Here is a 27699-nt window from a genome sequence, read left to right on the forward strand (position 1 = left end):
TACCCTTTGATTGTTGTTCTCACACACATAAAAGTAAAATGTGCCTCCAATATAGCCTAAACATTGTGTGTCAAACGGTCAAGCCAAAGGGAAAAATAAACAAGTCTTGTCATAAAAAATTGCTATGCAAAGTTCCCAAAACGCAGAGCGTGTGTTGCATCACAGTCTACAAACCACTTGGAGAGAGAAGAGTACGACAAGTTCTCCTGCACTTTGAATGTCCTTCTGGACTCTTTATTTCCCATGCATAGTTTGGACAAGTGTGTAGTGGAACTTTTTGTAGTTGAAATGAGAAAAAACAAAGAAAAAACAAAAACAAAGAAAAAGGTTGACATTCATTATTTTTCCATCAACATTTTTAATTATTCACAAAGTATTTTAATTACCTTTCACTTGTGTTAAAATGTTCTAAATTCACGAGTAAGTCCTTCGGGGATAGGTTTGGACAAGAAAAAGTGCTGTAAAAACATAAATACATACAAAAAAGCTTCTATAACTAAAACATTCAGCATTTTTGTACAACACAGTGCAATAGAAAAGGGATCTGGAAAGGTCAAAGGTTTTCAGCACTGGTCTTTTGGACTTGTGAGAGTTGCTAAATGATAAAACAATGGAATTGTAAACGCCCGTCTGTGTTGATGACGGTTGCAACACCGTTTTAAAACCACAACAGCAGAGAGAAATTATAACTTTTCTCATTTGCACACACTTTTGCGTGTTCCTGCTCTTACCGCAGAGATGACTGAGGTTGTTTTTTTTGTAACACAGGAAATGGGAAACACCACTTGTAACATACACAAAGTCCACTTAGTGGGGGAGAGTGACGAGCATTGTGGACATAAGTGACCCGTTGTTTCAGACATAGTGACAAGAGTCTTTGTTAAGGCTTTGCCAAGGTAGCCTGCACAGGAGAATAGATTGCATGACGCTGTTCTTTTCAACATACACGCACATGTAGAGGAGCATAAAACGTCACTGAGTCATCATTGAGAATGAGAGAAACAGAGCAAACGAAAGAAGGACAAGAGCGATGCAGCATTGCCAGTTCAAGAAAGAAGCAATACGAGCAATGAGTCAGTTTCCAATTCTCTTTCTTTCAGTGGCCTTCAACATTATTCAACAGTGTGCAAGACATTGATATGAATCTTCTATGCTATACTTCATTTCAAGGTAAAAAAAGAAAAAAGACCAAACAAGCATGCCTTTCTTTGCATGTCCATGACAGTTTGTCAGATTACAGATGGCACTTTTCAGCAGGTTAAAAGGGTTTTGGATTTGAAGCAGTGAAGGTTTTTTGTTAGGGACAAAGACAAGGTGAGCTGGTGACTAGAAACAGAACAACCATCTTACACTGTTTGAAATCCAAACCCTAAAACCCTACGACAGTCCTTGGATCCGAAATGCACATCCATCTGATGGAAAACGTCTGTCTGGGAGCCAAGACCAAATACTGAGACGGAATAGTTTGTGCCGTCTTCTCCCGTGCTAGACCAACACTTAAAGAATTACTTCTCAAGTCCCATTGATCAATGCCAAAAAAAGTCAAATATGACATATTCGAGAACCAAGAAAATACACCACACTGAAGATTGAAATGGATCCTTTTGACAGTATTAAAACGAAAAAAAGTATTTCTTTAAAAAGAAACTAGGTAGTATTTAACTCGCATGAAATGCAATAGGAATCAAATGATAAATAGTTTCTTCACATTTTTTCTTTCATCTTGAACTGGTAACCAGGTGACATTTCAACTGGGTTACTCAGTTTTTTACAAAAAATTTTTTGAGTCAGTGTATTGACAAAAATCTGCCGACTGGTTTCTATAGAGACCTCCACTAGGGGTCAGAATTTACCTCAAATCAGCAATTTAGAACAAAAAAAAATGGCTCAGACAAACAATCTTTTACAAATATACAATGCCATCATTGATTAGAAGGAACATAAGAACATAGGAGTGATTAAAACACCATTTTCAAAAGCTAATTAAAGGGTTACTTTCCATCAGCAGATTTCTAAACTTAGAAGTGAAATGAGAAGTCTGCAGGAATGTGGGAATAGGTCAGTGGGGCACATTCTGTGTGCAGGTAGTCTCATCTCTTAGTGTGATAAAAACTTGACCCATAACATGTAATAAGTTACCATAGTAACAACTCCAGATAACATGGTCAGCATGAAGACCTCTGTATCTGGCTAGTAACAGTCCCGCTATCATGCTCTGTCCAGATCAGGTCGGGCAGTGCCGTGATTGGCACTTCTATGCATTAGAGGAATGGCAGAATGGACTAGGTAGAGGGCTCACTTGACATGTTCGGCACTGTGAGAGGAACAGTAGTATTTTTTGTGTGCAATGAAAGTGGAGAGGCTGCTGAATTTGATGTTACACAGCCGGCAGTAGCGTGTGTTCCCATTCTGCATGGGTGAGACGAGGGGTGTTTTAGGCATGGCCGGAGTTGTGTGGGCGTGGTTTACAGCAAGGACCGCCTTTTCAGGGAGGAGTATGGGCAATGGGGTGTGGCTTAGCTGCCCAACCTCTCTAAGCGCTTCAGGCACAGGTGATACAGTTACTCCTGTAGGGGAGAGGGCAGGGGGTACAGCTTTTGGAGAAGCAGACCCCACAGACTTGGGTTCTACTGGACTTCCATTAACTACAGGTAAGGAAGGAGAAGTTGCTTCCAACTTGATGCTCCGGCCATTCACACTGTCCTTATGGGCCCGAGGGCTTGGTTTAGGTGGGGTGAGAGGAGCTCCTTCCCTAGGGCTTAGGCTAGAACTGGGACTCACTCCCGCGGACTGCGCCTCAAGATGTTGCTGTAGTGTGAGCACCAGACCATGAGTTGTTTTAAAATGCTCCATCAGATCACAGGTCAGCAGTTTGTTGGGAGGGCAGTAGGGACACATTACTGGGGAGGTGCTCGGGGTCTTTGCTCCCTGCACATGTGGAGGGGTGGTTTCAGAGCCAAGCAAGGCGGACGGATATGCAACCACCGCAGTTTTACCTGTCTGAAGCCCTTTGGCATCAGAGTTCTTCGGTGAAGTGGAAGTGGGTCTCTTTAGCCGGTTAAGCTGCTCCATAGTTTGCGGTTGCAGGGTAGTTGCCCGGCAGTAGTAGGTCTTGTGGGCCAGGTAGTTCTCAATGCTGTTGAAGCTAATGCTGCAGGCGGTGCACTTGTGGTAGTCAGTAAGGGGGAGAGCGGGAATGCTGCTCCCACTTTGGCTTTCTCTTAGTCGGGGTCTTTTGCTTAAGTCGATGGGTCCATCGCCCTCAGGACTTGAGCTTTGTGTTGGTGTGGACATTTGGGGCAAAAGAGGAATGGAAGGGCCCTCTTGTTTCACCCCCAGACTTGTTGCTGCCGGCAAAGCAGTGGCATTAGCTAAAGCCTCGGTTTGAGCCATGTGGATCTCGTACATCTTCTTGCGCTTACGTGTGCGGATAGGTTGAGGAAGGAAGGCTGTCTTGCCAGAATGGGGTCGCTGGTTGGAGGGATCATGTCTTGAGGCACAGTAGAATCTCTTGTGGACAATGTAGTTATCATGACGACTGAAGCGAATGTTGCAGGCCTGGCAGAAGGTGCGAGTGGGATCGTCGTCTGTGTCTTCAGCGGAGCCACTAGGACTTTGGCTACCCTCGCTGGCCTGTCCACCCCCAGGTCCCTCTCCCTCCGAGGACGACGAGCAGGTGAGATCTTTCATCCCTGAATCCTCACTTTTCATCTCCACCAACTTTGGCTCAGAGGCTGTGCCTCCTGTTGCCGTGTCGGGGTAGCTTGGAGAGGCTGAAGCCGCACGACTGACCGGTCTGGCCTGAGGTGAAGCAGCTTGGGCAGTAGGAGGAGCAGCAGCAGTGACCGCCCCTTCCTTCGTCAGACCTGCTGCCTCTCCCTGCTGATGCCTGCTGGAGCAGTAAAGCCTCTTGTGGACATAAAAATTGTTGATGTTGTTGAAGGTGATGTCACATTCAAAGCAAGTGGCTCCCTTTTGAACGCTGGCAGGAGAGCCTGGTGGATAGAAGGTCTGCTGTCCGGCTGCAGGTCCTTGTCCCTGTTTAAGCCTACTGTGAACCATTTCACTCATCTTTGCCAATATCTCAGATGCTTGTGGCATTATGGCAGACTCAGAATTAAACATGTACTGTGGTAAGAACAATGCCCCTCCAGATACAACTGAACCCCCTGTTCCAGAGTGTGCGGGACTGGAACCTGGGGTGGGACTGGCCGGCTCTGTCTTAACCGCCACAACGGTGGGGCTCTTAGGGGAATTAGACTGAGATGAGCTTGCCTCCACTGCGTTTACTTGAGGACTGCCCACCTGTTCTTCTTCCTTTGCATCGGTTTCATAGTCTGAACATGGCTCCTCTTTGATGGTGAGTTGGTTGAGGGGACTGCAGCCTTGAGAGGCCGAGCTGCCATTGGCTCCTGGGCTCGAAGAGTCGGGTCGGGGCACGCAGGCAACAAGCTCCCTGTCTTGCAGGTCTGGGAGCTCAGAGGAAGGAGGACTGCTCTGGCGAGGAGTGGGGCTCCTCTCAGCTGGAACCCTCACCTCCAGGTGTGTGTGGACATGCTGCTGAAGTAGGGCAGGTGTGTCAGCAGAGTAGCCACACACTTGACATTTCAGAACAATGCCAGAGTCTCCTGGACTCAAGCCTGTCACAAACAAAAAAAATGACGGACATTCAGATTCAGGAAGACTCCTTTATGATTAAGAATACTTATGTCTACTTATAGTTCTGGAAACGTTTTAGAGACAGTATATTTCAATATATTATAAATATGACATTAAACGGCGGGAAAGATATCATTAAAACAGCTTGAGAATAATATCTCATGTAGCATAGAGTGCCGAAGTGATGACGTCACTTTGTAGGACAACTCGGAAGCTATCGGCGCATGGGTTCCCTCGGTCGAAAAGCAACGCATTTTCCCCATAGACTTTTGGAAAATCGCAAAAAATAAGATCTGTGTTTAACAAAGAGTTGTGACCCTTACACGCTTTGTCTAGCATGACATTCTTTACAAGTTAATCCAAAATGTATACATTTTGAAGCCTATATAAAGATTTGAAAAAACACAATCAGACACAATAAAGTTTAAAAAACCATACGGAAGTTATAACTGTGTGTTCAATGTCAAAGTTCAAAACGTGAAAATATTTAGAGGCTTGTTCACCACAGACCTTATTTCAGGCGATTTAGCAAAAACCCGTTAAAAAATCCCATAGGCTTTAGAACGAGGGAACCGTAGTGCTAAAATGCTAACTCACTTCCGCGTTTTGGCCAACAGAGTGACGTCGTAACTTCGGCACTCTATTACATTTACCTCAGGCATTTAGTGATGACAGCAGGTTAGTTCACAAGATAAATTAACTCTAAAGCATTTAGTATTTGCACTATATTAGCCTATTTACTTAACCTGTTAGTAATTCCTTGATTATTTAATGTATGTTTGAGCTGTTACCTCCAGCCAGTGGTGGTTTAGGTGAGTACACCTCACTTTGAGAGCCAGGCTGGCAAACCATGTGACTGGTGACCAGGTGGCTATACAGGATGTCTCGCGTTGTGGAGATGAAACCACAGCCATGACACAAACCATTCTGAGAGTCTGTGTGAACCTTCAAGTGTCGCTCACAGTTCGCCTTAGTGGTGAAAGCTGACAGGCAAATCAAACACACAAATGGACGCTCTCCTGGAGACACATTAACACACACACACAATTACCTAAAAATCAGATACAAATGACACTTTACTAAACGTTTACAACCGTTTTACGAAGTAAGAAAAGAAAGAAACTGCCAGGAAAGCGTCTCACCGCTGTGTGTTCTCATGTGGATCTCCAGAGAGCTGGCACTGGGGCAGCTTTTGTTGCACTGCGGGAAGGGACACAGCCTCTCGTTAGGGTATGAATCTTTAGGCTTGTCCTGTGGAGGAGAGGCGGCGGTCTGCTGCTTCTGCCGGCTTGCGCAGTAGTACATAAGATGGGCCTGAAGATTCCTCTCACTTCTGTACCAGATCCCACAGTCTTTGCAAGGGAAAATGTCCTCTGCACACACACAAACACACAAAATACGACTAGTAAGAAACAAAGGTAACAAATGATTATCCTTTCAAGATAAGTTTATTACAGAGGATGTTAAGTGAAGGTTATCCATTCACTTCATGATGTTAGATATTTTTGTGCTTTGTGTGTACATTATAAAAAGGACAGAACATGGATTATGGAAATTAAAATTATTTATAAAATGCATACTTGCATAATAGCAATAATGTTTTTGTGACATGATGATATTTCTCCCATTTATTCGGCAAGCCCACTTTTTTAACTGATACCCTCCATTTATTTAACCATATGTGAGATGTTCAATGTTTAGTAATGCACCCATTGTATATATAAATCACACACAAACATAATACACTCAAATGTCCAAATCAGAGAAAGCAATCAGAAGTGTTCCATCATCTCCACGGCAGAGTTTGTGATGTGCGCAAAAGTGTGTGCACGTAATCGGGCTGATCTGGTGTCAGGGCACAAGTTGAACAGGCTATATTTGATAATGACTGTCACATCCCAATTATCCCAGCTAATGCAGCAGGAAGCGCAAAGTTGGGCTGATCATTTTTACTCTTTAGCCTTATTTACAGTGATTCATTTCTTCATCATGGCATGTCCGTGTGCACTCCCACTCCTCATGCAGTTTAGCTGATGTTGCAGACAGGGCTGTACCAGCCAATAAACTCCTCTACTGTCGGAACTGACACAACACTTCCACCTACTGGCGATGAGCATGAATGACAAGCAACTTAAAGGTGAAGTCTCGTCCTTTTCCAATGGTAAAATAAGTTGCCATTGAGGACTAGTATGAAAACCATTATTTTTGTAGTTTTGTTTGATGGCTGAACTAATGTCTTCTCCATTGTCAATTCATTTTTCAACATCCAGACACTTTAAAAATGCAAAAATATTCATTACCATTGAAGTAAAATACAAAACGGAACAAGCCAGTGATAAAAGAACAAAATGTATTCAATGATTTTCATTATTTTATTTTCATTTATTTCATTATTAATAATATTTCTTAATATTATTATATAAACAAATGTTCAAAAGGTTGGGTGTGTACAAGGCTGCCCTGCATTTATTTGATTAAAAACACAGTAGGAACTGTAAAATATTTTTTTAATTTAACATTATTTTCTATTAGATTTTACATTTTTGTGGAGACTTTTTTATGATTATTATTTATGAATATAAAGTTAATAAGGGACAGCATTTACTTGAAATGGTAAAGACTTTTACATTTAGTTCATCCTTGCTGAATAAAAATATTAATTTATATAAAAAAAACTAAAAAAAAAAAATTCACATACCATTTACTGTGCTACTCAATGATTACTACATTTATATACCATATTATTTACATGGTTATTTTTAAAAATATTAAATCAGCAGGCTATTAAAAGAATATTGCCATGTTTATTTTGTCAAAAAATGTACTTTCAGTGGAAGTAGACCTAAATAGAACTGACAATTAATTTTAATCTATTACGCATTATGTGTCATGATTTACGTATACATGCAAAAACATGGCCCACCATCCCTAATCACAAATGTAAACACACTCATAAAAATGCAAGAACCTGTGAAAACATGTTGTGTTTATCAGCAAGCAGTGACTCACTATTAACGACAGCAGTTGCTAAGATGGCAGCCATGCCAGCCTGTTGTGGGAGGAGCTGGATCTCAGTGTGCAGAGCAGCGGGATACACAGGCTCCTCCTTCACTCGCACGCCGTGGGTCTGGGTCGCTGCCGAATGATCCGCTGTGGAGCAGGACAGCGTTGCCCGAAGAGCATCTCCACTGGACAGCTCCTGTGTCAGCTTACAGAATAAAGCTCCTCCTGGAAAACAAACTGTCACTGTTAAGACTCTTCATCTCATACGGTAGTGAATGTGAGAGGTGTGTGTGTGTTGTTGTTGTTTGTTTGTCATACCCTGACTGTAGATGGTGCAGTTTGACTCAGAGAGGCTTGAGGTCACAGGAATTCTTCTGAGCCAGCAGTCTGGCTCCTCACACTCCAGAGACATTACATGGCTCTAAAACACACAAAGCGGAAGAAAAACATTCAGGATTCAGTGGGACACCTACAGCAGATACAATGGAGAGGTTATAGAAAAGACCCTATTATACTAAAATGAAAGATATTTCTGCTTAAGATTTCTCATTTCCTTTCGAAATTTTTAAATGGGTTCCTTTGCATCCTTTATACACATGAAAGGACTTGTCATCATGCACTTATCTGTCTATATGCTGCTGGTATATCGAATACAGTGCTTTCCTAAAAAAATTAAGTCAAAATCAATTAAATGTAATATACACAATTAAATCATGAACATACAATTTCTCAACAAAAATCAAAGTAATATATACGTATTATTCAATTAGGTTGCCTATATTCTAAAGCATAGTACAGCCATAAGGTTGAACCACTATTAATTCCTATAACACTACTGTCCCTACATTTTTCAAAACTACCGCTTTTGAATTGCACTTTACAAGAGAAAACCACCTGTTTATCTGTGAGAGACACTGTGACTTTTTTTCAGCTCAAGAAATGGATTTAAGGTATGTTCAAAGAAATACAAAAAGCACATGCACGTTTAATCCCTCCTTCCTGATACTGTGCCATTAAAATTCAGCATCCAGCATACCTCTTTTACCTTGCAATATCATACAAGCAGACCTACACTTCCAGACCAATAAACAGTTTTTAATCATTTAACTTTTAGGTATCTTATGTACATTATTAGGAATTTGCCACCTTCAGCTCAATTTGATATTATTATTATTATGATTTTATTTTTTCTTCTTTTTGCATGGAGTTTGCAAAGTGACAAAATGAATCATAGCACTTGTATTTTCTCAGTTTCTGAATTTTATGTTATTAGAGGCTATATAAATGCAAACACAATTTTTCCATCTACTTTTGAGTTGTATTTCATGCAAAGTGATAATATAATTAGGGCCCAAGCCCTGAAAGGGCGAAGGCCCTATTGTTTTCCTTGCGATTATTTTTCTTCTCTATTATTATTATAATAATTATTATTTTACTACCTTTTGGGCACTTTTGGGGCCCTTAACGTGCTCGAAAACTCTTGAAACTTTGCACACGGGTCAGAACCCGCGGCCATCAGAGCCGGGCTGAAGCTGGTACCTGGGCGTGGCAGGGGGGCTCGTCAGCGCCCCCTGGAACGGGGTCCGAACACTCGGTCCATAACTCAAACACGCTTGCATGTAATAATATGAAACTCGGTACACATGTTGATCTCATCGTTTCATCTATACCTCGCGCTCTTACTTTTTACCCCAGCCCAACAGGAAGTCGGCTATTGAGGTTTGTTTGTAAAACGCTCGCAATGGTATTTGAAATACTCCTCCTAGAGCTTTGATCCACATTCGACGAAACTCGGTCAGCGTGAAGTCAAGACATTGAGGATGAAAGTTTGCGAGGGGATTTTTGATATCTCGAACGGTTTGTCCGTGGCGAGGAAACGAAATCATGGCGAGAAACGTGAAACAGGAAGTGTGTTATAACTTCAGCATACATTAACTGATCTTGATGAAACTTCAGCAGTGTGCTCGCTGTAAGAGGACGATCACATGGATGTGACTATTGTGAGTAAAAGTTATAGCGCCACCAACTGGCAGCAGGAAGTGTGTCACTTTTAAAATGCTTTGAAATCACCCTTTTATTTTTACCCGATTTGCTTCAAACTTCATCTGTATAATGTAAACATACGGCAGATGTAGACCTGTGAATGGATTCTTGATATCTTTGATACTGTTGCCGTGGCAACGCATCAAACTTTACCCTTCTTTTAGGATGCTTTTAGGATGCTTTTGAGACCCTTAGCATGCTTCAAATTGCATGAAACTCGACAGACACATAACATTTATTAGCCAGTAGACATGTGCAAAGTTGCAGAAACGGGCGTGGTGAGGGCTCAGTAGCGCCACCTTTTGACAAAAGTGGGGTGGTTAGTTTTAACTAGAGTTACAAAAATTGGTATGTATATTGTACTCCTCGAGCCGGACAACTTTCTAATTGACACTTATTAGCTAGGACCCACAGAAAGTCAGATATTTTTGTTTGAATATGGCCACTCTGAGCCTTTGGCTGGCTGGCTGGCTGTCTGTGTGTGTGTGTGTGTGTGTGTGCAGGGGGAGGGGGCTTAACCATTTCACTGCTGTGTGTATGACCTGCATAAAGAAAATACATTTCTCAAGCCTGGTATTTTTTAAATAAGTTTTTATTTTTATTTTTTATAAGTAAAGGCATATAACTAGTTTAATTGTAGTGAATTGACAATAGTTTTATATAATTAGTTTATTAATCAGATTAACTTGGTCAATAAACTTGGTCTGAAAATTTGGTCCATAAATCAAACACACTTGCATGTAATAATATGAAACTTGGTACACATATAGATCTCATCGTTTCATATATACTTCACACTCTTACTTTTTACCCCAGCCCAACAGGAAGTTGGCTATTTAGGGTTGTGTTTAAAACACATGCAATGTAATTTAAATTATTGCTCCTAGAGCACTGAACCAAATTCGACGAAACTCGATCAGCGTGAAGTCAAGACATTAAGGATGAAAAAGTGCCACGGGATTTTTGATATCTCGAACGGTTTGGCCGTGGCGAGGAAACGAAATTATGGCGAGAAACATGGAACAGGATGTGTGTTATAACTTCAGCATACATTAACTGATCTTGATGAAACTTCAGCAGTGTTTTCGCTGTAAGAGACCGATCACATGGATGTGACTATTGTGAGTCAAAGTTATAGCGCCACCAACTGGCAGCAGGAAGTGTGTCACTTTCAAAATGCCGTGGCAACGAAACAAACTTTAACATTATTTTTTGATGCTTTTGGGACTCTTAGCTTGCTTGAAATTGCTTGAAACTCAACAGATACATCACATTTATTAGCCAATAGACATGTGCAACTATGGCAAAAGATTAAAGTAATGTCAAAAAAGTAAACACTAAAAGCCTCATATCTTCTAAAAATGTAATTATACATCATTTGTTTCTAAATTAAATTATACAAATATTATAACTTCCCCAATTTTTCCTTTTTTTTCATTTAAGAATTGTGTTTACGTTCAAAAACAGCCAGAATTGTTGTAAAATTCATAAAAAAATAATAATCTGAGTCATACGTAGTGCTATACTGCCCTCTTGTGTTCAATATCAGGTAGGCCTATTGTGTATATTCCCACCGGTTAATCAACGTGTGACTCCGCTGGGACTTGGGAGCTTTTAAATCGCTTACTTAAAACCGAAAGTCAAAATACGGATGTCCGCACAAGACATTAATGGTGTGGAGTAGAGCGAGCATTTTAAATAAATTCCTATTAAGTAGGATTGAACTAAACAGAAAGAATGTTCACTCTGTTCTGCTGGTTCCTCGCTGGTGGATCATATGATTACTTTGTCATAATCTATGACAAAAATGCTATTATAAACCATATTAATAATAGATAATACACATTGCTCTTATTTTTGAAAAATACATTCATGAAAAACAAGATAACAAAAATCATTAAAAAAAAATATAGCCATGGCTGCTATAAAGCAACATATAATTGAAAGGCAATTAATAATCTGTCATTACGTCACTGCATTATGATATTACGGCTCCAATACGGTGCAGCACAAAGCACTTATGTGCATCCCGAGCGGAGAATGATGTGCTTGAAGCCACATGAAGTTACAGCGCATTGAGTCCGTATTGAAAAGTTCAAAGCACAAAGGAAATACATATTTATGAACAGTGTATTATACATTATCTATCTATGCAATAGTTTATTGAGCCTTTTCTTTTAAAGGTTTTAAATTTCAGTTACTGTGTGCGTGAAGAACAATTATAGTGCTCTGACTCTAGTGTTGTGATCTAACCGACAGCGTCCGACACCCGGTAGAAAGTAACACGATTAAGTTACAGCAATAAAGTCCAGCAAGAAAAAGTTTCTTCATTCGAAAATATAGACCTTTAGACCTTTATCTTAAAGATCCAGTATAATAGGATTAACATTGAATCATTGAAGATCGTTTCATCATTGACTGTAACCGAATGTGACGTGCTGTTTGAATGCTGAATGGAGAATGACTGACAGGCGCAGAGAGGGAAAAGTTTGTGTTCTTGAATTTAATGACTTAAATATTAATTTCTATATCACATAATAGCTTCAGAACACTAATAATACAGTACACAAAAACTTTATGGTACTTTAGAAAGTTTTTGTGCCTTTGTGCCTAACAGAATAGTATATGCACAATATAGAATTTGAATCAGCCTCGTCAAAGATGGCAGTGTCAGAGCCGATACCGATCCTGAGTATCTAATCGGCGCACTTCTTTTCAACAGTCAAATTGAAATTGAAATTGCTTGAAACTCAACAGATACATCACATTTATTAGCCAGTAGACGTGCAAAGTTTCAGAAACGGGCAATGTGCAAGGACTAAATAGCGCCACCTTTTGACAAAAGTGGGGTTGTTAGTTTTATCTACAGTTACAAAAATCGGTATATACATTGTACTCCTCAAGCCGGACAACTTTCTAATACATAGTCATTAGCTCGGACCAAGAGGAAGTCAGATATTTTGGTTTGAATATGGTGAGCCTCTCTCTGAGCCTACGTCCCTGTATGGCAAGCCCTTTTAACATTTAAAAGCTAAGTTTGCCTGTCCGGAATTAACATTGTAGATATCAACAACGTCTTTCTGTCTATTCGTAATTACATTTTGGATAGTTTGTATTATCATTTAAGACATCTGTAACATAATTGTGACTAGTCGAAATGACAGAGTATGGCAAGCCGTTTTAACATTTAATCATAAAAGGGCCAAAGCCTTCGGCACCGCTACCCGGGTGCCTTTAGGTAACTAAAGGAACCGGGGTTGCGGTGCCACCGGCTTGGGCCCGCCATCGCTGCTCGCAGCTATATTTGCACTTTCTTTTTTCTCTGTTTGTTTTTGGTTTTAATGCTGTTATTGGATGCTAAGTTTTTACAATGTGATGTTAATAAAATACATTTTAACAGTTAAACTTAAAGCCTAGTTTCTTTTGTTGGGTTGATTGGGGACAGGTGGGGCTCGGAACCCTTTCCTACCTCAGAAGTGGGGAATAAAAGTATATCACAATGTATTTCTAATACAGGAATGGCAAATTAGCATGTTACCATTATTCAATAAATAAATAAATTAATAAATATGGCGCGAGTTTAACCCCCCCAATGGTAGACCCAAAGTTACGCCCTTGGCCCTGAGTGAGAAAAGAAAGGGGGAAACCCCCAGAAAATCTCAAAGGAAATTCACAAGAGCGGTTGGAAAGGGGATATCATCATGCGGGTATACTTGATCCATTTCAACTGAACATTTTGAGTAAACTAAACAGAGTATACACAGGTGGAAGTGTGTATTAGCAGCTGGCAAATATCCTAATAAACACACCTGGACTCTCCCACACAATCCTTTCATTGTTCAGCTCAAGCATGCGTTTAATGGGAAATTGGTGCGTAATTTTCAATGTCAGATTTAACAGGTATTCACAATGAGCAGAAAAAAACCACTGACAAAGTCTATCCCAATCCAACCACAATAAAGCCCTTATATGGTTGTGATGATAACAGGCTGTACATGAACTGAAGGGTTCAAAAAAATCGCACGTCTCATTTAAGAGTCGATTATTTGAGTGTGACTGATCCGTTCCACTAGGTGGCAGCATTTCTGCAGGCCAAGTTCATTAAAAGCCTAATATGTAAGAAAAGATTCCCATTCCTTTATTCACTCGGCTACACTAAGTTAAAGACATGCCCTTGGGGAGACTAGTCCTTATATCCCTGACATGCTACCAAATCAACTTTAAAGACAGGAGAAAATGAAAAAGACATTAGTTCAACTGTGTAAAGGAGGATAAAAAGCCACCAGTCGAGAGGATGAGGAAAAGAGATGGGCCGCAGAGGAGGACAGCTGAAGGGTTTCTTTCTAATTCTGTCTGTTCTTGCCTGAAGATACAGTCCGTATTGTATTTCATGGGGAACTAGTGCTGATAAGGAGATAGGGCTCCTTTTGTTTTAATTTGAAACCCAATGCTGGAGCCGTCTGTGGCATAAGTGCTGCGTGCTTCTGCTAATTTGTTTCAGACTCATTTAACACGACTCGACTTTAAGCTTCACAAAAGGAGAGGGCAGCCTGGTCAGCCCTCGCCTTTGACAAAACACTTCCAGACAAACGCGCTCTCTAATTAAACACACACACACATATTGACACACAGACTGATCTGCACACGCAGATGCACACGGAGAGTAAAGTGAAGATGTAAATGGTTATGACCCATTGTGAATAGCGAACAAGAACCGGTTCAAATCGATCAAGACAAACACAGCGGGTCCTTATTTTTATTTGGAAGTGGCGAGGTGAAAAAAAAAATGGTAACGCTTCCTTTTACAGTACAGTATTTACAGTGTACTTACCTAGAAAATACTGGCTAATATAAGGTAAGTACATGGAAGAGGGGTAGGTTCAGGGTTAGTACTAGTTATTACCCAGCATTGTAGTTACTAAAATAAGTACATAGTATTTACAAGGGTAACTGGACTTTAAAAGGAAGCGTTGCCAAAAAAATGAACACAAGACTAAGTAGAAAATGAGCAATATTTCATAGAGCTCAAAGTTGATCATCTGACGCACATTGAATTATGTAGCATAGGCAAGTCTACTAATGCTAATTAAACATTTATTAAGATGTTATTAATTGAAGTATCAATTTTGACTCTTGCTTAAATGTATCTGAACATCATATTATACCATTTATAAACCATGTTTAAGTTGAAACCAAATGATAAAGACAGGGCAGACAGTGTTCACACTGTTTGGTTCGATTTAAAACGAACCCTGGAGCGATTGCTCTGTTAGTGCAGTTCATTTGAATAAATGGGAACGCTTGGCGCACAACAAACAAGCAAACAGAAATCACTAAGGTCCACTTCCAAACGAACTGGTGCGGTTCGAATGATATATGAACGAAACACGGACCAAAGACATGTGAACTAACCAAACACAGAAAGATGCGACCCTAAAAAGGACAGAATGCTCACGCACACCTATTTTTTCCAATGCATTCTCATCCCAAGGCGTCATATACGACGCTTTTGCCAAAGCGTAGACATCCAACACACATGGCGGCCTTTAGTGTCAATATAACACACACAGAGTATGGGTAGGTTTAGGTCTGGGGTTGAGTTAGGGTTAGACCACTAGGAGGCGCCTTCTGCCCCATATATATCTGCATCTCATATTGACGCTAAAGGGTGCCATGTGCGTTTCGATGTCTACGCATTGGCAAAAGCGCCGTATATGACGCCTTGGGATGAGAACGGGCTGGTTTTTTCTTGTCATAGTCGCGATGTTGCCCATCACAGTTCAGTACAGGAATCAGAACAGTGTCTTCTCGTGCGTGACGGAGGGATTCCTGACGCTGTTTTGACTCCTTTACACATTTTACAAGCTCTTCACGAATTCTCAGCTGGTCAAAATACCCATCTAACGAGCGCATTTATTCCAGCACACAACATTGTTTTGGATGTTCGGTAAGTTCTGTCAAAAAATACGCAATACGTCATTAAAGCCGAATTAACCTGGTTGTGAACATATCCCTATACCATTAGGTTCGATGTTAAAAATGCCAATCAGAACGCTAAATCCGGACCAACCCAGCCGAACTACAAGTGTGAACACATGTTAAAGGTAATAAATAAGGCCCCACTTTGAAAGAGGAAACGTTCTTGTTGTAACAGGCCTGAAAACGCAGGTGACGTAGTCCTGCCACCTCTGTTCAGCGTGGGTGGAGAAATCAGACTATTGTGAAGGAGGAACGGCACATGTTTTAGAGTGTAACCCTGGTGTTGCTGAATATGCCCCCCACCCCCTCACTCAAAAGGAACTAGGGGACTTTGAGAACGGCTCTTTAAGCCCCACGGAGTGCGGAGCTTTGAGGAACAGTCTAAGCCCCCTCGTCCGAGTCCTGCTCCCTCATGAATATTAATGACGACGGCCGTGCTTTAATCTGCCTGATCCCCGCACTGCTGCCGCCGCCCTGATAGCGAATCTAATTATTTGGTCTGATATTAACCAGCCCCCTCCCTCCCTCCCTCTCTCCTCCTTACACACGCACGCCATCAGGAATAGAGGTAGATGCACCTTTCCACACAAACACACACTTGTGCACCACCATCATACCACAACACACTCTCATAGTCAAGACTGGTGAATGGCACTCGCGGCGTTATCGTTCTAAAAAACGTCCTTCTCTCGCTCTGATAAAAGTTGAATGCAAATGATTCTTGGACGATTTTCATTTCGCATTTTTTCTCCTTTTGGTGGAAAAAAATAAAATAGTCTCCTTTAAAGAGAAAAACAGGGCCGTATCTCTCTATGACCCTACAGTGTGAGGGGGATTGGGGGATGAGACGTCTAATCAGTGTTAATAGCCTCAATTTACTGAGATTACTGAAGAAAAAATGTTTGTTGACTTGACTTTGCGATAGTAAATATAAAAGGGAAAAGATTCATCAAAACTATAGTTGAAAGAAAATGACAAAATCGAGAAGAAAATGATCAAATGAATTGATTCAATTATGGTATGCTGGGGTTTGATTTGCTGTAACTGACAGAGCGAAGACTGGGGTCGGTCAGATTTTTTATGTTTTTGAAAGAAGTCTTTTCACTAAAGCTGCATTTATTTGATCAAAAACACCGAGAATTGAGAATGAAACGTGGTCTGGAAACCATGTGTTCATTTTCTCGTATTTGAGGCGTGGTTTACGAATGCCCGTGTTATTGGGTGCTACGAATGTCTATCAAATGTGCCTGTACGTAGCTCATAGCCAATCAGGTCAATGATACCAGATGACATATGTAGAGCGACAGAAAATTAGACGAGGGAAAAGACGATGGGTCGGAGATTTAACGTAAATCTTCAAATAATAGCCGAACCTGTCTCTTTTATACGCCTGGTGTAACTGCAGGTTTGGGTAAATAAAAGCCGCTCTCACTTAGAGGCCGGGTCTGTTTTTTAGTTTCGGGTTGTTAACCCTCTGAGGACCAAACACGCGTCCCCGCGTTTAGATCGTTTTTTTATGTTGTTTTTTTTCCACATAGCTGCAACATAGACTTAAAATACTCCGTCATTAATGGTCATATACGTAAATAAAATCAATACATGATTATAACTATACAGTAGAGTGTCTTCTTTTTTTCATACATATATATATATGAAGAGTTCAGATGCAAAAGCCTCTAAGTGCCATTTGAAATTTTCTTCTAGAATGATAATTTTTATCAAGCTTGTATATTTAAGTTAATGACCTATTAATTAGTATCTAAAGCAGAAAATTTGTAAAACATGATCATAACCAGGCATTGAATCATTCCCACATTTCACACCATCAGATAGAACTAAAATTTCATTTTTGTGGATTAAAATTAAATGTCACTTCAGATTACAATGGACTAAAATGGATAGAATCCAATGAAATGTGTTAAAAGAAAAACTTCTACGATTAAAATGAAAACTAACCCTGCTCTCACTGTATGAGTTTTCAGTACCGGTCCTCTCTACCGCTCTTTCTCATTTTTCTGCTTTTTTGCAGCGTTATCTTCTTCTGTTCCTGTTTCTCTATCTCCACCTTTATCCCTCTCCTCATCTGTCCATATCCCTCTTTTCATGCTCCGCCACACTCTTTGTCTCCATCTACTTCTCGCTATCTATTCCTCTTCATATCTCTCCACACATCCCTTTCTCACTTTTCCAACCCCTTCTCCCAATCCTATCCCTCTGTCTATCCCTCTCTCAATCTCCTTTCCACAGGAAATGGTTTCTTTCCCAAAAAGGGGGGTGTGGGGTGAAAAAGGGGTTCATACTGTCCCAAACAAAGAGGTCAGTGTGTGAATCCTCCAAAAATACAGAGAAGAAAAGGAAGGGCGATAACAATCAGAAGCCTTCTCTCATCCGCCTCTCACACACACATATCCTTTTTTCCCCTCTCCTTTTCTCCATCTTTCCCTTTTTTTAGGCCTCGTTCGCACACACAACCGAAAGCACTTACGCACATGTATTCCTATGCATGAACCCAAAGTAAATAGCAAAACATCTCCGCCTACACATCCCTCCAAGAAAACGGCATCCAGGTGAGATGAGCAGCATGCAAATGACATGTAAAAATGGGAAACTGTGATACTTAAAAAGGTGCGATAAGAGATTTGAAAATGAGGCACTCTTGGAAAGCGGGCTCCTGATCTGCCGGTGATCGGGTTTGGAGATAGAGGAAGGTTTCCTCTCTCCACTCCCCACCCATCCTATCTCTCTCTGTCGTTTTCTCCACCGTAAAGCCTGCAAATCCAACAAGTACGTAACGATGCTAAATGTACGGCTGTACATATATCTGAAGTGATGAGTGTTGTTGCTTCCCACAAAAAATCATTTATATATATATATATATATATATATATATATGTGTATGTATGTATGTATGCATGTATGTTTATAAATATATACAAAGTATATGTATGTATGTATGCATGTATGTTTATATATATATATATAGATATATATATATATACACATTAGTGTTGTCAAGATACTAGTTCCAAATTCGATTTTATACCTTGAAAAATATCGATATTCTATACCATTTTTGATACCACAGGCAAAACTGCCATATACAGTCAGGTCCATAAATATTGGGACATCGACACAATTCTAATCTTTTTGGCTCTATACACCACCACAATGGATTTGAAATGAAACGAACAAGTTGTGCTTTAACTGCAGTCTTTCAGCTTTAATTTGAGGGTATTTACATCCAAATCAGGTGAACGGCGTTGGAATTACAACAGTATGTACTGTATATGTGCCTCCCAATTTTTAAGGGACCAAAAGTAATGGGACAGAAATTTTTTTTTTTTTTTTAAATAAGCGACATAAATGAAAAAAAAATATCAAAAAGACCCCAAACTTTTGAACAGTACATTCAATTGAATAAATAAATAAATAAAATCTCCTTTTGTATGGATTATAACTTTGATCACTTTTGATATGTTCTATTTACGTTTTAAATCGAAAATTTAGGTTTATGTTTAAAATTAAAAAAGAGGTGAAAAAATTATATAAAATTATATATATATATTTCTAAAAAGATTAATCTAATAGAATTATTAATTTTATTAATATTTCAATTTTTATTAAACAACACAAAAACTAAATATTGTTTTTGTAAAATCTCTTTACACTATGCCCGTTTTGTTAAATTCTAATTTTTATTGTTTCCATCTCCTTTTGATGTTCCAACCCATTCCGCTACATTTCTGCACTCCTATGAGTGGAGAGCAGAGAAGTCCACAGGTGCCAATGTGTGATGCTCTCAATTGGACTCCCATTTGAAGCTTGACTTGCTTTCCCTTTTATCATTATGCAGATAATTGAGAGAGCCAATAATTAAGGGTATTCATGCATTCCTTTCAGGAAAAAGCATGTGTAGCGAGGGGTAACTCTCTGAGATCACTCTACTGACAGATGTAGATAAACCAGAGATTGGGATGAGGGTAAACAAACCCTATTGGTGCGAGAAAGAAGGGTGGGCAAGAGAGGAAAAAGAGAAAGATGAAGAGCGCTCACCTTCACGTGTCCTTTGTGGGGTGACGGAGAGGGGGGAAAGTGGGGCTCCCCCCAAAAAAGTGGGCTGGAGAGCAGTGGGTGGCGGGGCTTATCTGAGCAGTTCTCCTGGAGAGATTATTGGGGGATTAGTTGGGACGCTTGTTTCTAAAACATGATGAAAAGGCGCTCGGTGAATGATAACGCTTTGAACTCCACACCCGCTACCATCGTGCCTTCGGGCGGCGTTCCACGAAATAACAGGAGAGGCGAAGTGGAAAGAACAATGGCGACGTGGAAGTCATTCTGCACTTGTTTGCAACTAGCGAACATTTTTTTTAACCACCAACAGTCTGACTGACAGTTCTGCTCATGTCGACATCAAAAGTAGGCTAATCACAGCATCAATGAAATGTCCTTACATGTTTACAGTATATGAATACATTAAGCTACGCAAAATATTGTTATAATACTTTACCGTTCAAAAATATGGGTTTTTAAAACAAAAAAAAATACCAAAAAAAAAAAAAAAAAAACACGTTTCCATAAAAAAATATTAAACACCACAACGGTTTTCAACATTAATAATATTACGAAAAAAGTTTCTTGAGCACTAAATCAGCATATTATAATTATTTCTGAAGAGTCATGCGACACATGATCAGTGATGCTGCCTGATGAAAATTCAGCTTTAGTCATTTTAAAAGACATTAAAATAGACAGTAATTTTAAATTGTAATAATATTTCACAAAATGACCCTGTTTACACTGTTTCTGATCCAATACATTCAGCCTTGGTGAGCATTTTAAAAATCTTACCGACCCCAAACCTTTGAATGGTAGTGTATATTATAACACAATAATATTGAATAAATGTACATAATATATTTATATTATCCATAAATCTGAAAATATTTGAAGGTGTTTTTATAAAAAAAAAAAAATAAAAATAAAAATAAAAAAAACACCAAATGTCCAGCCAAACATTATACAGTGATCCTAAAAATGTCTGAACGTAATTACATTAGGAAACAAAACAACAAATCATGCTCATCTGTAAACAAGTTATGCTAGAGCTAAATTTCTTGATCCCTCAAAATCAGTCTCTTGGTTTATTATGTGATTTAAAAAGTGTCCAAACATGTTTTGAGTCCAGTGTCGCAAGTTGTGTTTACATTAAAACACAGGTGTGTGCATAACTGATTTTTCACAAGGAAACTTATGTAACAGCAATAACGGATTTGTACGGAAACTGTCGATTATCCAAAACAACTCGAAAACTGAGTGAAATCAGGAAACTGAATGAAGACAGATGAACACAAAGAGACAGTTGTTCATATAAGCCTTTTCAGTCTTCGAGTTGTCAAAGACATATTCAAATAGATAATATGTTATGGCTTTTTCGTAAATATGCAAATGAGAGATTTACATAAAACACGACAGCTCAAAGTGATAATAAATAGAAATGGACCTGTTAACATCTTAACGCCAATGAATTCCTCATGGGGACAGTAAAAATAAACAAATTAGATGTGAATTAGATGTACTCTTGAATGATCAAAACCAATAAAATTCAATGTGTGAAATAGGGGTGAAATATGTGTGATCTGACATTATTGAGTATTTCCATCACTTTACAAAAAACACACCTAGAGAGCGTATGCATACACTATACATGATGTAGTCTAGTTAGATTAGTGCACTAGTGGATTTAGAGTTCACTACGTCATTTAGTCAAATGCATTAAAAATGCCCTCAATATTCAAGATAAGGGGGCAAAAATACTCTGTGCCCCAATTCAGTATGATTACAAATACGATATTGGTGTAATAAAACACTTAATTAAACAAGTCAAAATTAAGTGACGTGCATTTTAGTCCCAATGTTGTTTTTGCTCTAATTCGCCATGGAAAAAAAATTCAAAACAATCACAGGACCGTTTTGCGTCTCTGCGCAACACACGGCGGTATTTCGTTACTGAAAGACTGAATGAACTGAATTTGAATGAATGATTCAATGATTCGCTCATTAAGTCTGATTTCTGATTGAATCAGCTCAAACTCAATGGCTGCGTCTGAAAACTTGATTTGTTGCCTCGCTGCCCTATCAGACAATGAAAACTGATTTCGGACAGACGTCTGCAGTGTTAATGTTTAATGATCTACAACAAAATAGAGCGAGCTTTGGTGAAAACAAAGTGAACATTGACTACAAAAGTCATTTCTCGCTAGAAATGACATCATGTGGAAAACGTTGATCAAAAATGTACATTTACATACAAACAGACTACCAGCCGCAACTTTGAGACGCCATCTTCATTTTTCTAGCTCTCGTCAGAACGGAAAGCGTAGGATTGTGCGATATCAAAGGCAGCGAAGGATACATTTATGCAGCCTTCAAAAATCGATCAGATGAAGGTATCTCAGGAGACAGGAAGTGAAATGAGCATTCAGACATGCCTTGATGCCTTCCGACCTAGGCAAGGCAGTATTTATCAGTTTTCAGACGCAGTCAATGACTCACTCATTTAGCAGTGACTTGCTGCCACCTATTGGCAGTTTTAATTTTTTTTTTTATAAATTCAAATATCAATATTGAATGTTTTATGTTTAAAATATCAAAACAACATATATGCATTTGTAACTGCAGGTTAAATGTATTAATGTCCCTCTGAGCTGCATTAAACAGTCTGTGTAATTGCATCAAAATGCCACTTCAGATGCTGCTTCAGTTTCCTCTGCATTGTTGATACTTGTTTCATTTGATTGGTAACAATTTGACTAAATGTAAGAATTTGACAAAAAAAGATTAGGTTAAAAATGTCTTCAAAAAAGGTCAAAATTGCCATAAAATGTAAAAATCAATTTAAGCTTATTGAAAAAGTAAGTCCACTACATTTCGGCAAACTGACCACCACACAGAATATGAAGAATATCAAAAACTTTTAGGAGTCAGCTGTCCACGGCAGTCCAAAACCTACCAAGGTACCAAATTAATAAACAAACTCCGCAAAATATTATCGTTGCTGACAAAATCCCAGAAAATATCGTCAATATCGCACGCCCCTAGCATTATAGTGTATCTTGTAAGAAATACAATATCATGCTTGACTTTAACTCATTCACACTTTGCACACTTTACTTTAACCCAACCCATTTCATGTCTCACAGTGTCTCAGATTAAACTCGGACAGGGACAGGGAGAAATACACAAGTACAGCCGTGACAGGACGGACCCTGACACCCAGTGACCCCAGCAGCTCCAGACTCAGGAGGATGTGGAGGGACGGCGAAAGATGCCGTAGGAATGTGAGATTCGACGCACTATCTCTGCCAGATACACACTCCTTCAACGAAGTGATAGCGGAGCGAGAGCAAACGCGATAGAATGCGAATGTGAAAGTTCTGAGCCGAAAATCATCAACAAAGCCCTGCCTCGATAACGAGATTTTTTTTTTTTTGTAAAGAGAGAGAGAGAAAAAAAAGAGGAAGGGAGAGAGATTAGGAGGAGGTGAAGGAAAAATGCAGGGAGGGGAGGGAGCGAGGGGTGCACGGCCTTAGAAATTCTCATAATAAATGAAATCTTAGAAATGAGAGCCTATCAAGTAGAAATCAATCACTGGGGTTTGTTGTCCAAGAGGATGGCGCCATACTGAGATAAAAGAGAAGCGTCCGTCTGGGGGGTGGGGTGGGGGGGGGGGTCTGGCCAATCACGTGCAGGAACGGTCGAGCGCAGTTCAGGGGAATAAAGATGACACTCGCTCACTTCCATTTGCATACACCCATACTCCCGTGGATTACTCCTCACTTTGAATCAGTGCAAAGCAGCCGTCTGCTCATTCATCCTCAATTTAATAGGTTAGCGCCAAAGGGGGGGGGGGGGGGGGGGCGGGGGTGAATGATAAATTCAATCCCGTTTTACTTAACACACAATTCATTTCACTGACTCTTGAATCAAACCAGTTTGGAAAACATGCAACATTTTGTATGCATCCATCTACTGTGGAAATCAGCCAAGCGAGGAACTTTGCCTGTGTGTAAAAGTGTGTACGGGTCTGCGTTATCTTTAAAACGTTTGAGAGCCAGGAAACCTCTCCCAGAGCTGACATCACATGATCATCAGATGGACCTACATCACATGACTGATATTCTAATACAACAAAAGGCTACGTGTCTGATATTACCAACTCCTATATGGTAATGACATGTTATTTGTTTCTAACTGTAATGTTAGAGTTATGATAGAACAGAAGTGAGATAGGAATCTTAACCAAATATCCTCATGACGTGATCGCTGACCCCTCACCCTTACCTCGTTGGCAGGTCCATCTGTGGTCTCTCCTGATTGGATGCTGCCAGAAAACGGACCCCACACTGTGTCACCTGACAGGTCCCTGAGGGCCAGGACCTTGAAGTCATCAGCACTGCCGCTTAGCATAAGATCATCTGTTTACACACAGTGGAAGAAGGAGTGTAAATATATCAGCACAACAATTAAAAGGAGGAGTGTTCGTTTGTTTTTTGTTGATCGCTAAGTTGATAGCTATTGCTCAAACTTAAAAGAATACTGTAGGTCACGCAATATGAAAATTCTGTTATCATTTATCATTCTGTACAGTTGTTCAAAACTTGAATTGTATGAATTTATTCTGCTGAACACAAAAGAAGATATTTTAAAGAAGAATATGGAGAAAGGGGAAAAATACTATGGAAGACAATTGGTCCCATCAACTGTTTGGCAACAGACATTCTTCAAAATTATTTATTTTTTGTTCAGCAGAAGAAATTCATATAGGTTTGAGGGCGAGTAAACGATGAGAACATTTTCATTTTTGGGTGAACTATCCCTTTAAGTAGGGAAGCATCGATATTAAAATTCGAGCTGATAAGCTGTTAATTATTTTCATGTTATGGACGATAACCAACAAATGGTCACCATTAAAATTTTGTCTGAATAAATAACAAATAATACCAATAGGCATCACAAATGTAAAATGTACAACATGAAAACAATCATGTGGAGATAACATTTAACTGTTATTAAATTTTTAGTGTTTCTAAAGATTAACTTTCAGTGAGAATTAGAAAACGTCAAAGATAAATCTATATATCTAGATACATTTAAAAAAAATCTAATTATCAACAAAAATTCAAATTAGAAAAAATTTAAACGTTTACATTTCTAAATATCAACTTTAAGTGAAAATTAGATAATGTCTAATTTAAAAAAAATCAATAACATAATATGCTTAATAACTGAAAGAATGATAAATAAATAATGATACAGATGAAAAAGATCCCACACCCAACTCATATCTAGGAACCAGAATACCTAGCAAAAAAAAACAAAAACAAAAAAACACTCAGAACACCTTGGCAAACCATTTCTATTTCAGTCATTATCCTTAGGATCAAAAACAGACTACCCAGTCTAGTACCACTAGGGGGAGTTTGACGCTCATTGAGCAGTGACACCGGACCAAAACAGGGACAACTTCTGTACTTCCTATTAGAGATAAGTGCAGTGTGATGGGAGTCAAGGCTTTGGTGAGTCACAAACGCAGCAGGCCTAACACAGGAACAAACACAGGCTCCACAAATAGAGATATGACATGGCTGACACAAAACCCAACCATTCACTCAACCTAGTATTTATGTGTTATAATGCTCTTCCGCACATGTCCCCACTACAGTTGGTAACTTTAAAAGTAGAGTCGCTGGATAGGCCGACCTGTGGTGGTGCTACAGTCCATTCCAGCATCTTCATCCCAGTACAGCTCTGTTCAACCACCCCCTCCCTTTAGCAGCCTCGCTTTTGGGGGTCGGGCTAAAGTGCTGGGACCGATAAGAGTGTTTGTCTAACACTCTCCATGTCAAAACACTCATCTATCTTCTCTGTATCTATCCCCACCAGAGAACAACAGACAGACGCTGATAAAATGGCTTTCCCACAGCCAAGACGTGGAGCGGGGGAGGGCGCGAGGGAGAGAGGGCAACAGGAGCGAGAGAGAGGGGTACATAGGTGGAACGGGGCGGATGCTGGACAGACACACGTCACCAGTGAGAAAGAGACTTAGCAGAAAATAGGGTCAAAAATGGTTCCAAACACAGTCATCCAATATGCAATATGTTTATTCATAAAATAATATATGATCACTGTCAGGACAGATCATAAAACAAAATGCTTAGAACGGTTTTAGATTTCGAATTCTGTATATTTAGTCTTTCTGACAAAATAAAATAAAAGTAACATTACGAAAAAGTGGCAGGTCTATTTTGCATTCACACTCATTTGACATAGTAGTATCACATTATGTTCCATCCATTTCTATGGTTATCACTGTCAATCGGATTCAATCGCACATTTAAATACAGTTGTCAGTCCTTTGCTATGTATAGTTAGCATGAAAATATATACAGGAAGTGAGCAATCACTGAAGCTGTGAGGTACAAAAAGCTGCACTCTTGCGAAAACTCGTCATAATCAATGAAGCATGTCTATTCCGTGCACTGACGTTTTAGTTTTACATCATGTTTATACTTTGTTGGTTATAATAAAAAGATATGTGAGTGTGCAGATCTCATCCTGAACAAAAACTCAGCCGTTTGGAGTGGTGTTCTAACTAACTTCTGATTTGCCATTGCGTTCACTCACTTAAAGGGATACTACACTTTTTTTGGAAATAGGCTCATTTTACCACTCCCCCAGAGTTAAACAGTTGGGTTTTACCGTTTTCAAATCCATTCAGCCGATTTTCTGCTATTTAGAAAAATATCAGTAACCAGACAGTTTCTGGTCTCATTGACTTCCATAGTAGGAAAAAATATATATACTATGGAAGTCAATGAGACCAGAAACTGTCTGGTTGCTGATATTCTTCTAAATATCAGAAAATCGTCTGAACGGATTCGAAAACGGTAAAACTCAACTGTTTAACTCTGGGGGAGTGGTAAAATGAGCCTATTTCCAAAAAAAAAAAAAAAAAGTGGAGTATCCCTTTAACAGATATGTCTGTGTGTAATTTTCTAGAAAACACTCAATGCCGCCAAAACACTCTGTGAATCGAAACCTTTGACACTCTTCACAGAGCACTTATACAAACACTCACGGGACCGTTTAAAAGCAGCTGGCTATCAGTGGATACCGGTACAGCAAAACAGCAGGTATCATAACATAAAAATTCTAAATAAAATCATATTTGGCAGGACAAAGATTCATTTTAGGTACCATTAAAATATTTTCAATGCAGGAAAAAGCCTTGTATGAAAGGGAGTAATAAATGATTAGTTATAAATCAGTCAGTGGTGGGTTTGGTTCATTATTAATGAGAGGCTGGGCCTCTATCAGCGGTCTGAAGTCCAGTGTCATACATCCGCAGCACAGAGTCAACGACTGCTATCTACTGCATGTCTTCTAATCTAAGCCCAGCATCAGTACCCACCCTGACCTCTCACATGACCCAATCTTATCACTGCAGCAGACATTATTACCGATATATCACTGGCATAATTCCTACATAAGCAATTCCTACACCATCTGTGCTCAGCAGATGGTGACTGCCAACAGGTACATTTTCAAGAAATCTTGAAAGTTCTCAGTCTGAATTAGTGAAACCAACGGAAAAAAGTTCCTGATTAACAAAACAAACAAAAAGATTTTAAGACCCTTTAAATTCTCGTTTTTTTTAAGTGGCAATTAAGGCCATTTTACCCAAAATTCTAAATACCAGATGTTTTTGCCATTTCTTTAACTCTCAAAAGTGTTTCTCAATAGAATCTATACAAAATTCCTGTAAAGCAATGACAAAAAAAGTGTAAAAATGAAGACGAAAAATGAAATATATCCAACAAAATATATTAATTAATTATACATACTACTTACTAATTATTATAGAGGTTGACATTAATAATATATAAGTACATAATAAGTTTTAACAATACATGAAAATGATTAATGGTAATATAAAATGCTAAACATAAAATAATA

General features: G+C 39.3%; 1 protein-coding gene across 1 annotated transcript in view; it reads right to left on the bottom strand.

The window, feature by feature from the left end:
* Nucleotides 1–207: 207 nt before the first annotated feature.
* Nucleotides 208–27699, bottom strand: part of zfpm1 (zinc finger protein, FOG family member 1) — a 90244-nt gene continuing 62752 nt past the window's right edge. Inside the window, exons 4-9 of the mRNA XM_039692631.2 lie at nt 24025–24158; nt 7981–8083; nt 7669–7887; nt 5802–6032; nt 5451–5678; nt 208–4640 (exon numbers count right to left, since the gene is read on the bottom strand). Coding sequence (XP_039548565.2) covers nt 2296–4640; nt 5451–5678; nt 5802–6032; nt 7669–7887; nt 7981–8083; nt 24025–24158 — 3260 coding nt within the window. The 3' untranslated portion in view covers nt 208–2295. The remainder of the gene's footprint in view (nt 4641–5450; nt 5679–5801; nt 6033–7668; nt 7888–7980; nt 8084–24024; nt 24159–27699) is intronic.

This window comes from Pimephales promelas, chromosome 10 (assembly GCF_988280905.1).
Source record: "Pimephales promelas chromosome 10, fPimPro1.hap1.1, whole genome shotgun sequence".
Taxonomy (NCBI): Eukaryota; Metazoa; Chordata; class Actinopteri; order Cypriniformes; family Leuciscidae; genus Pimephales; species Pimephales promelas.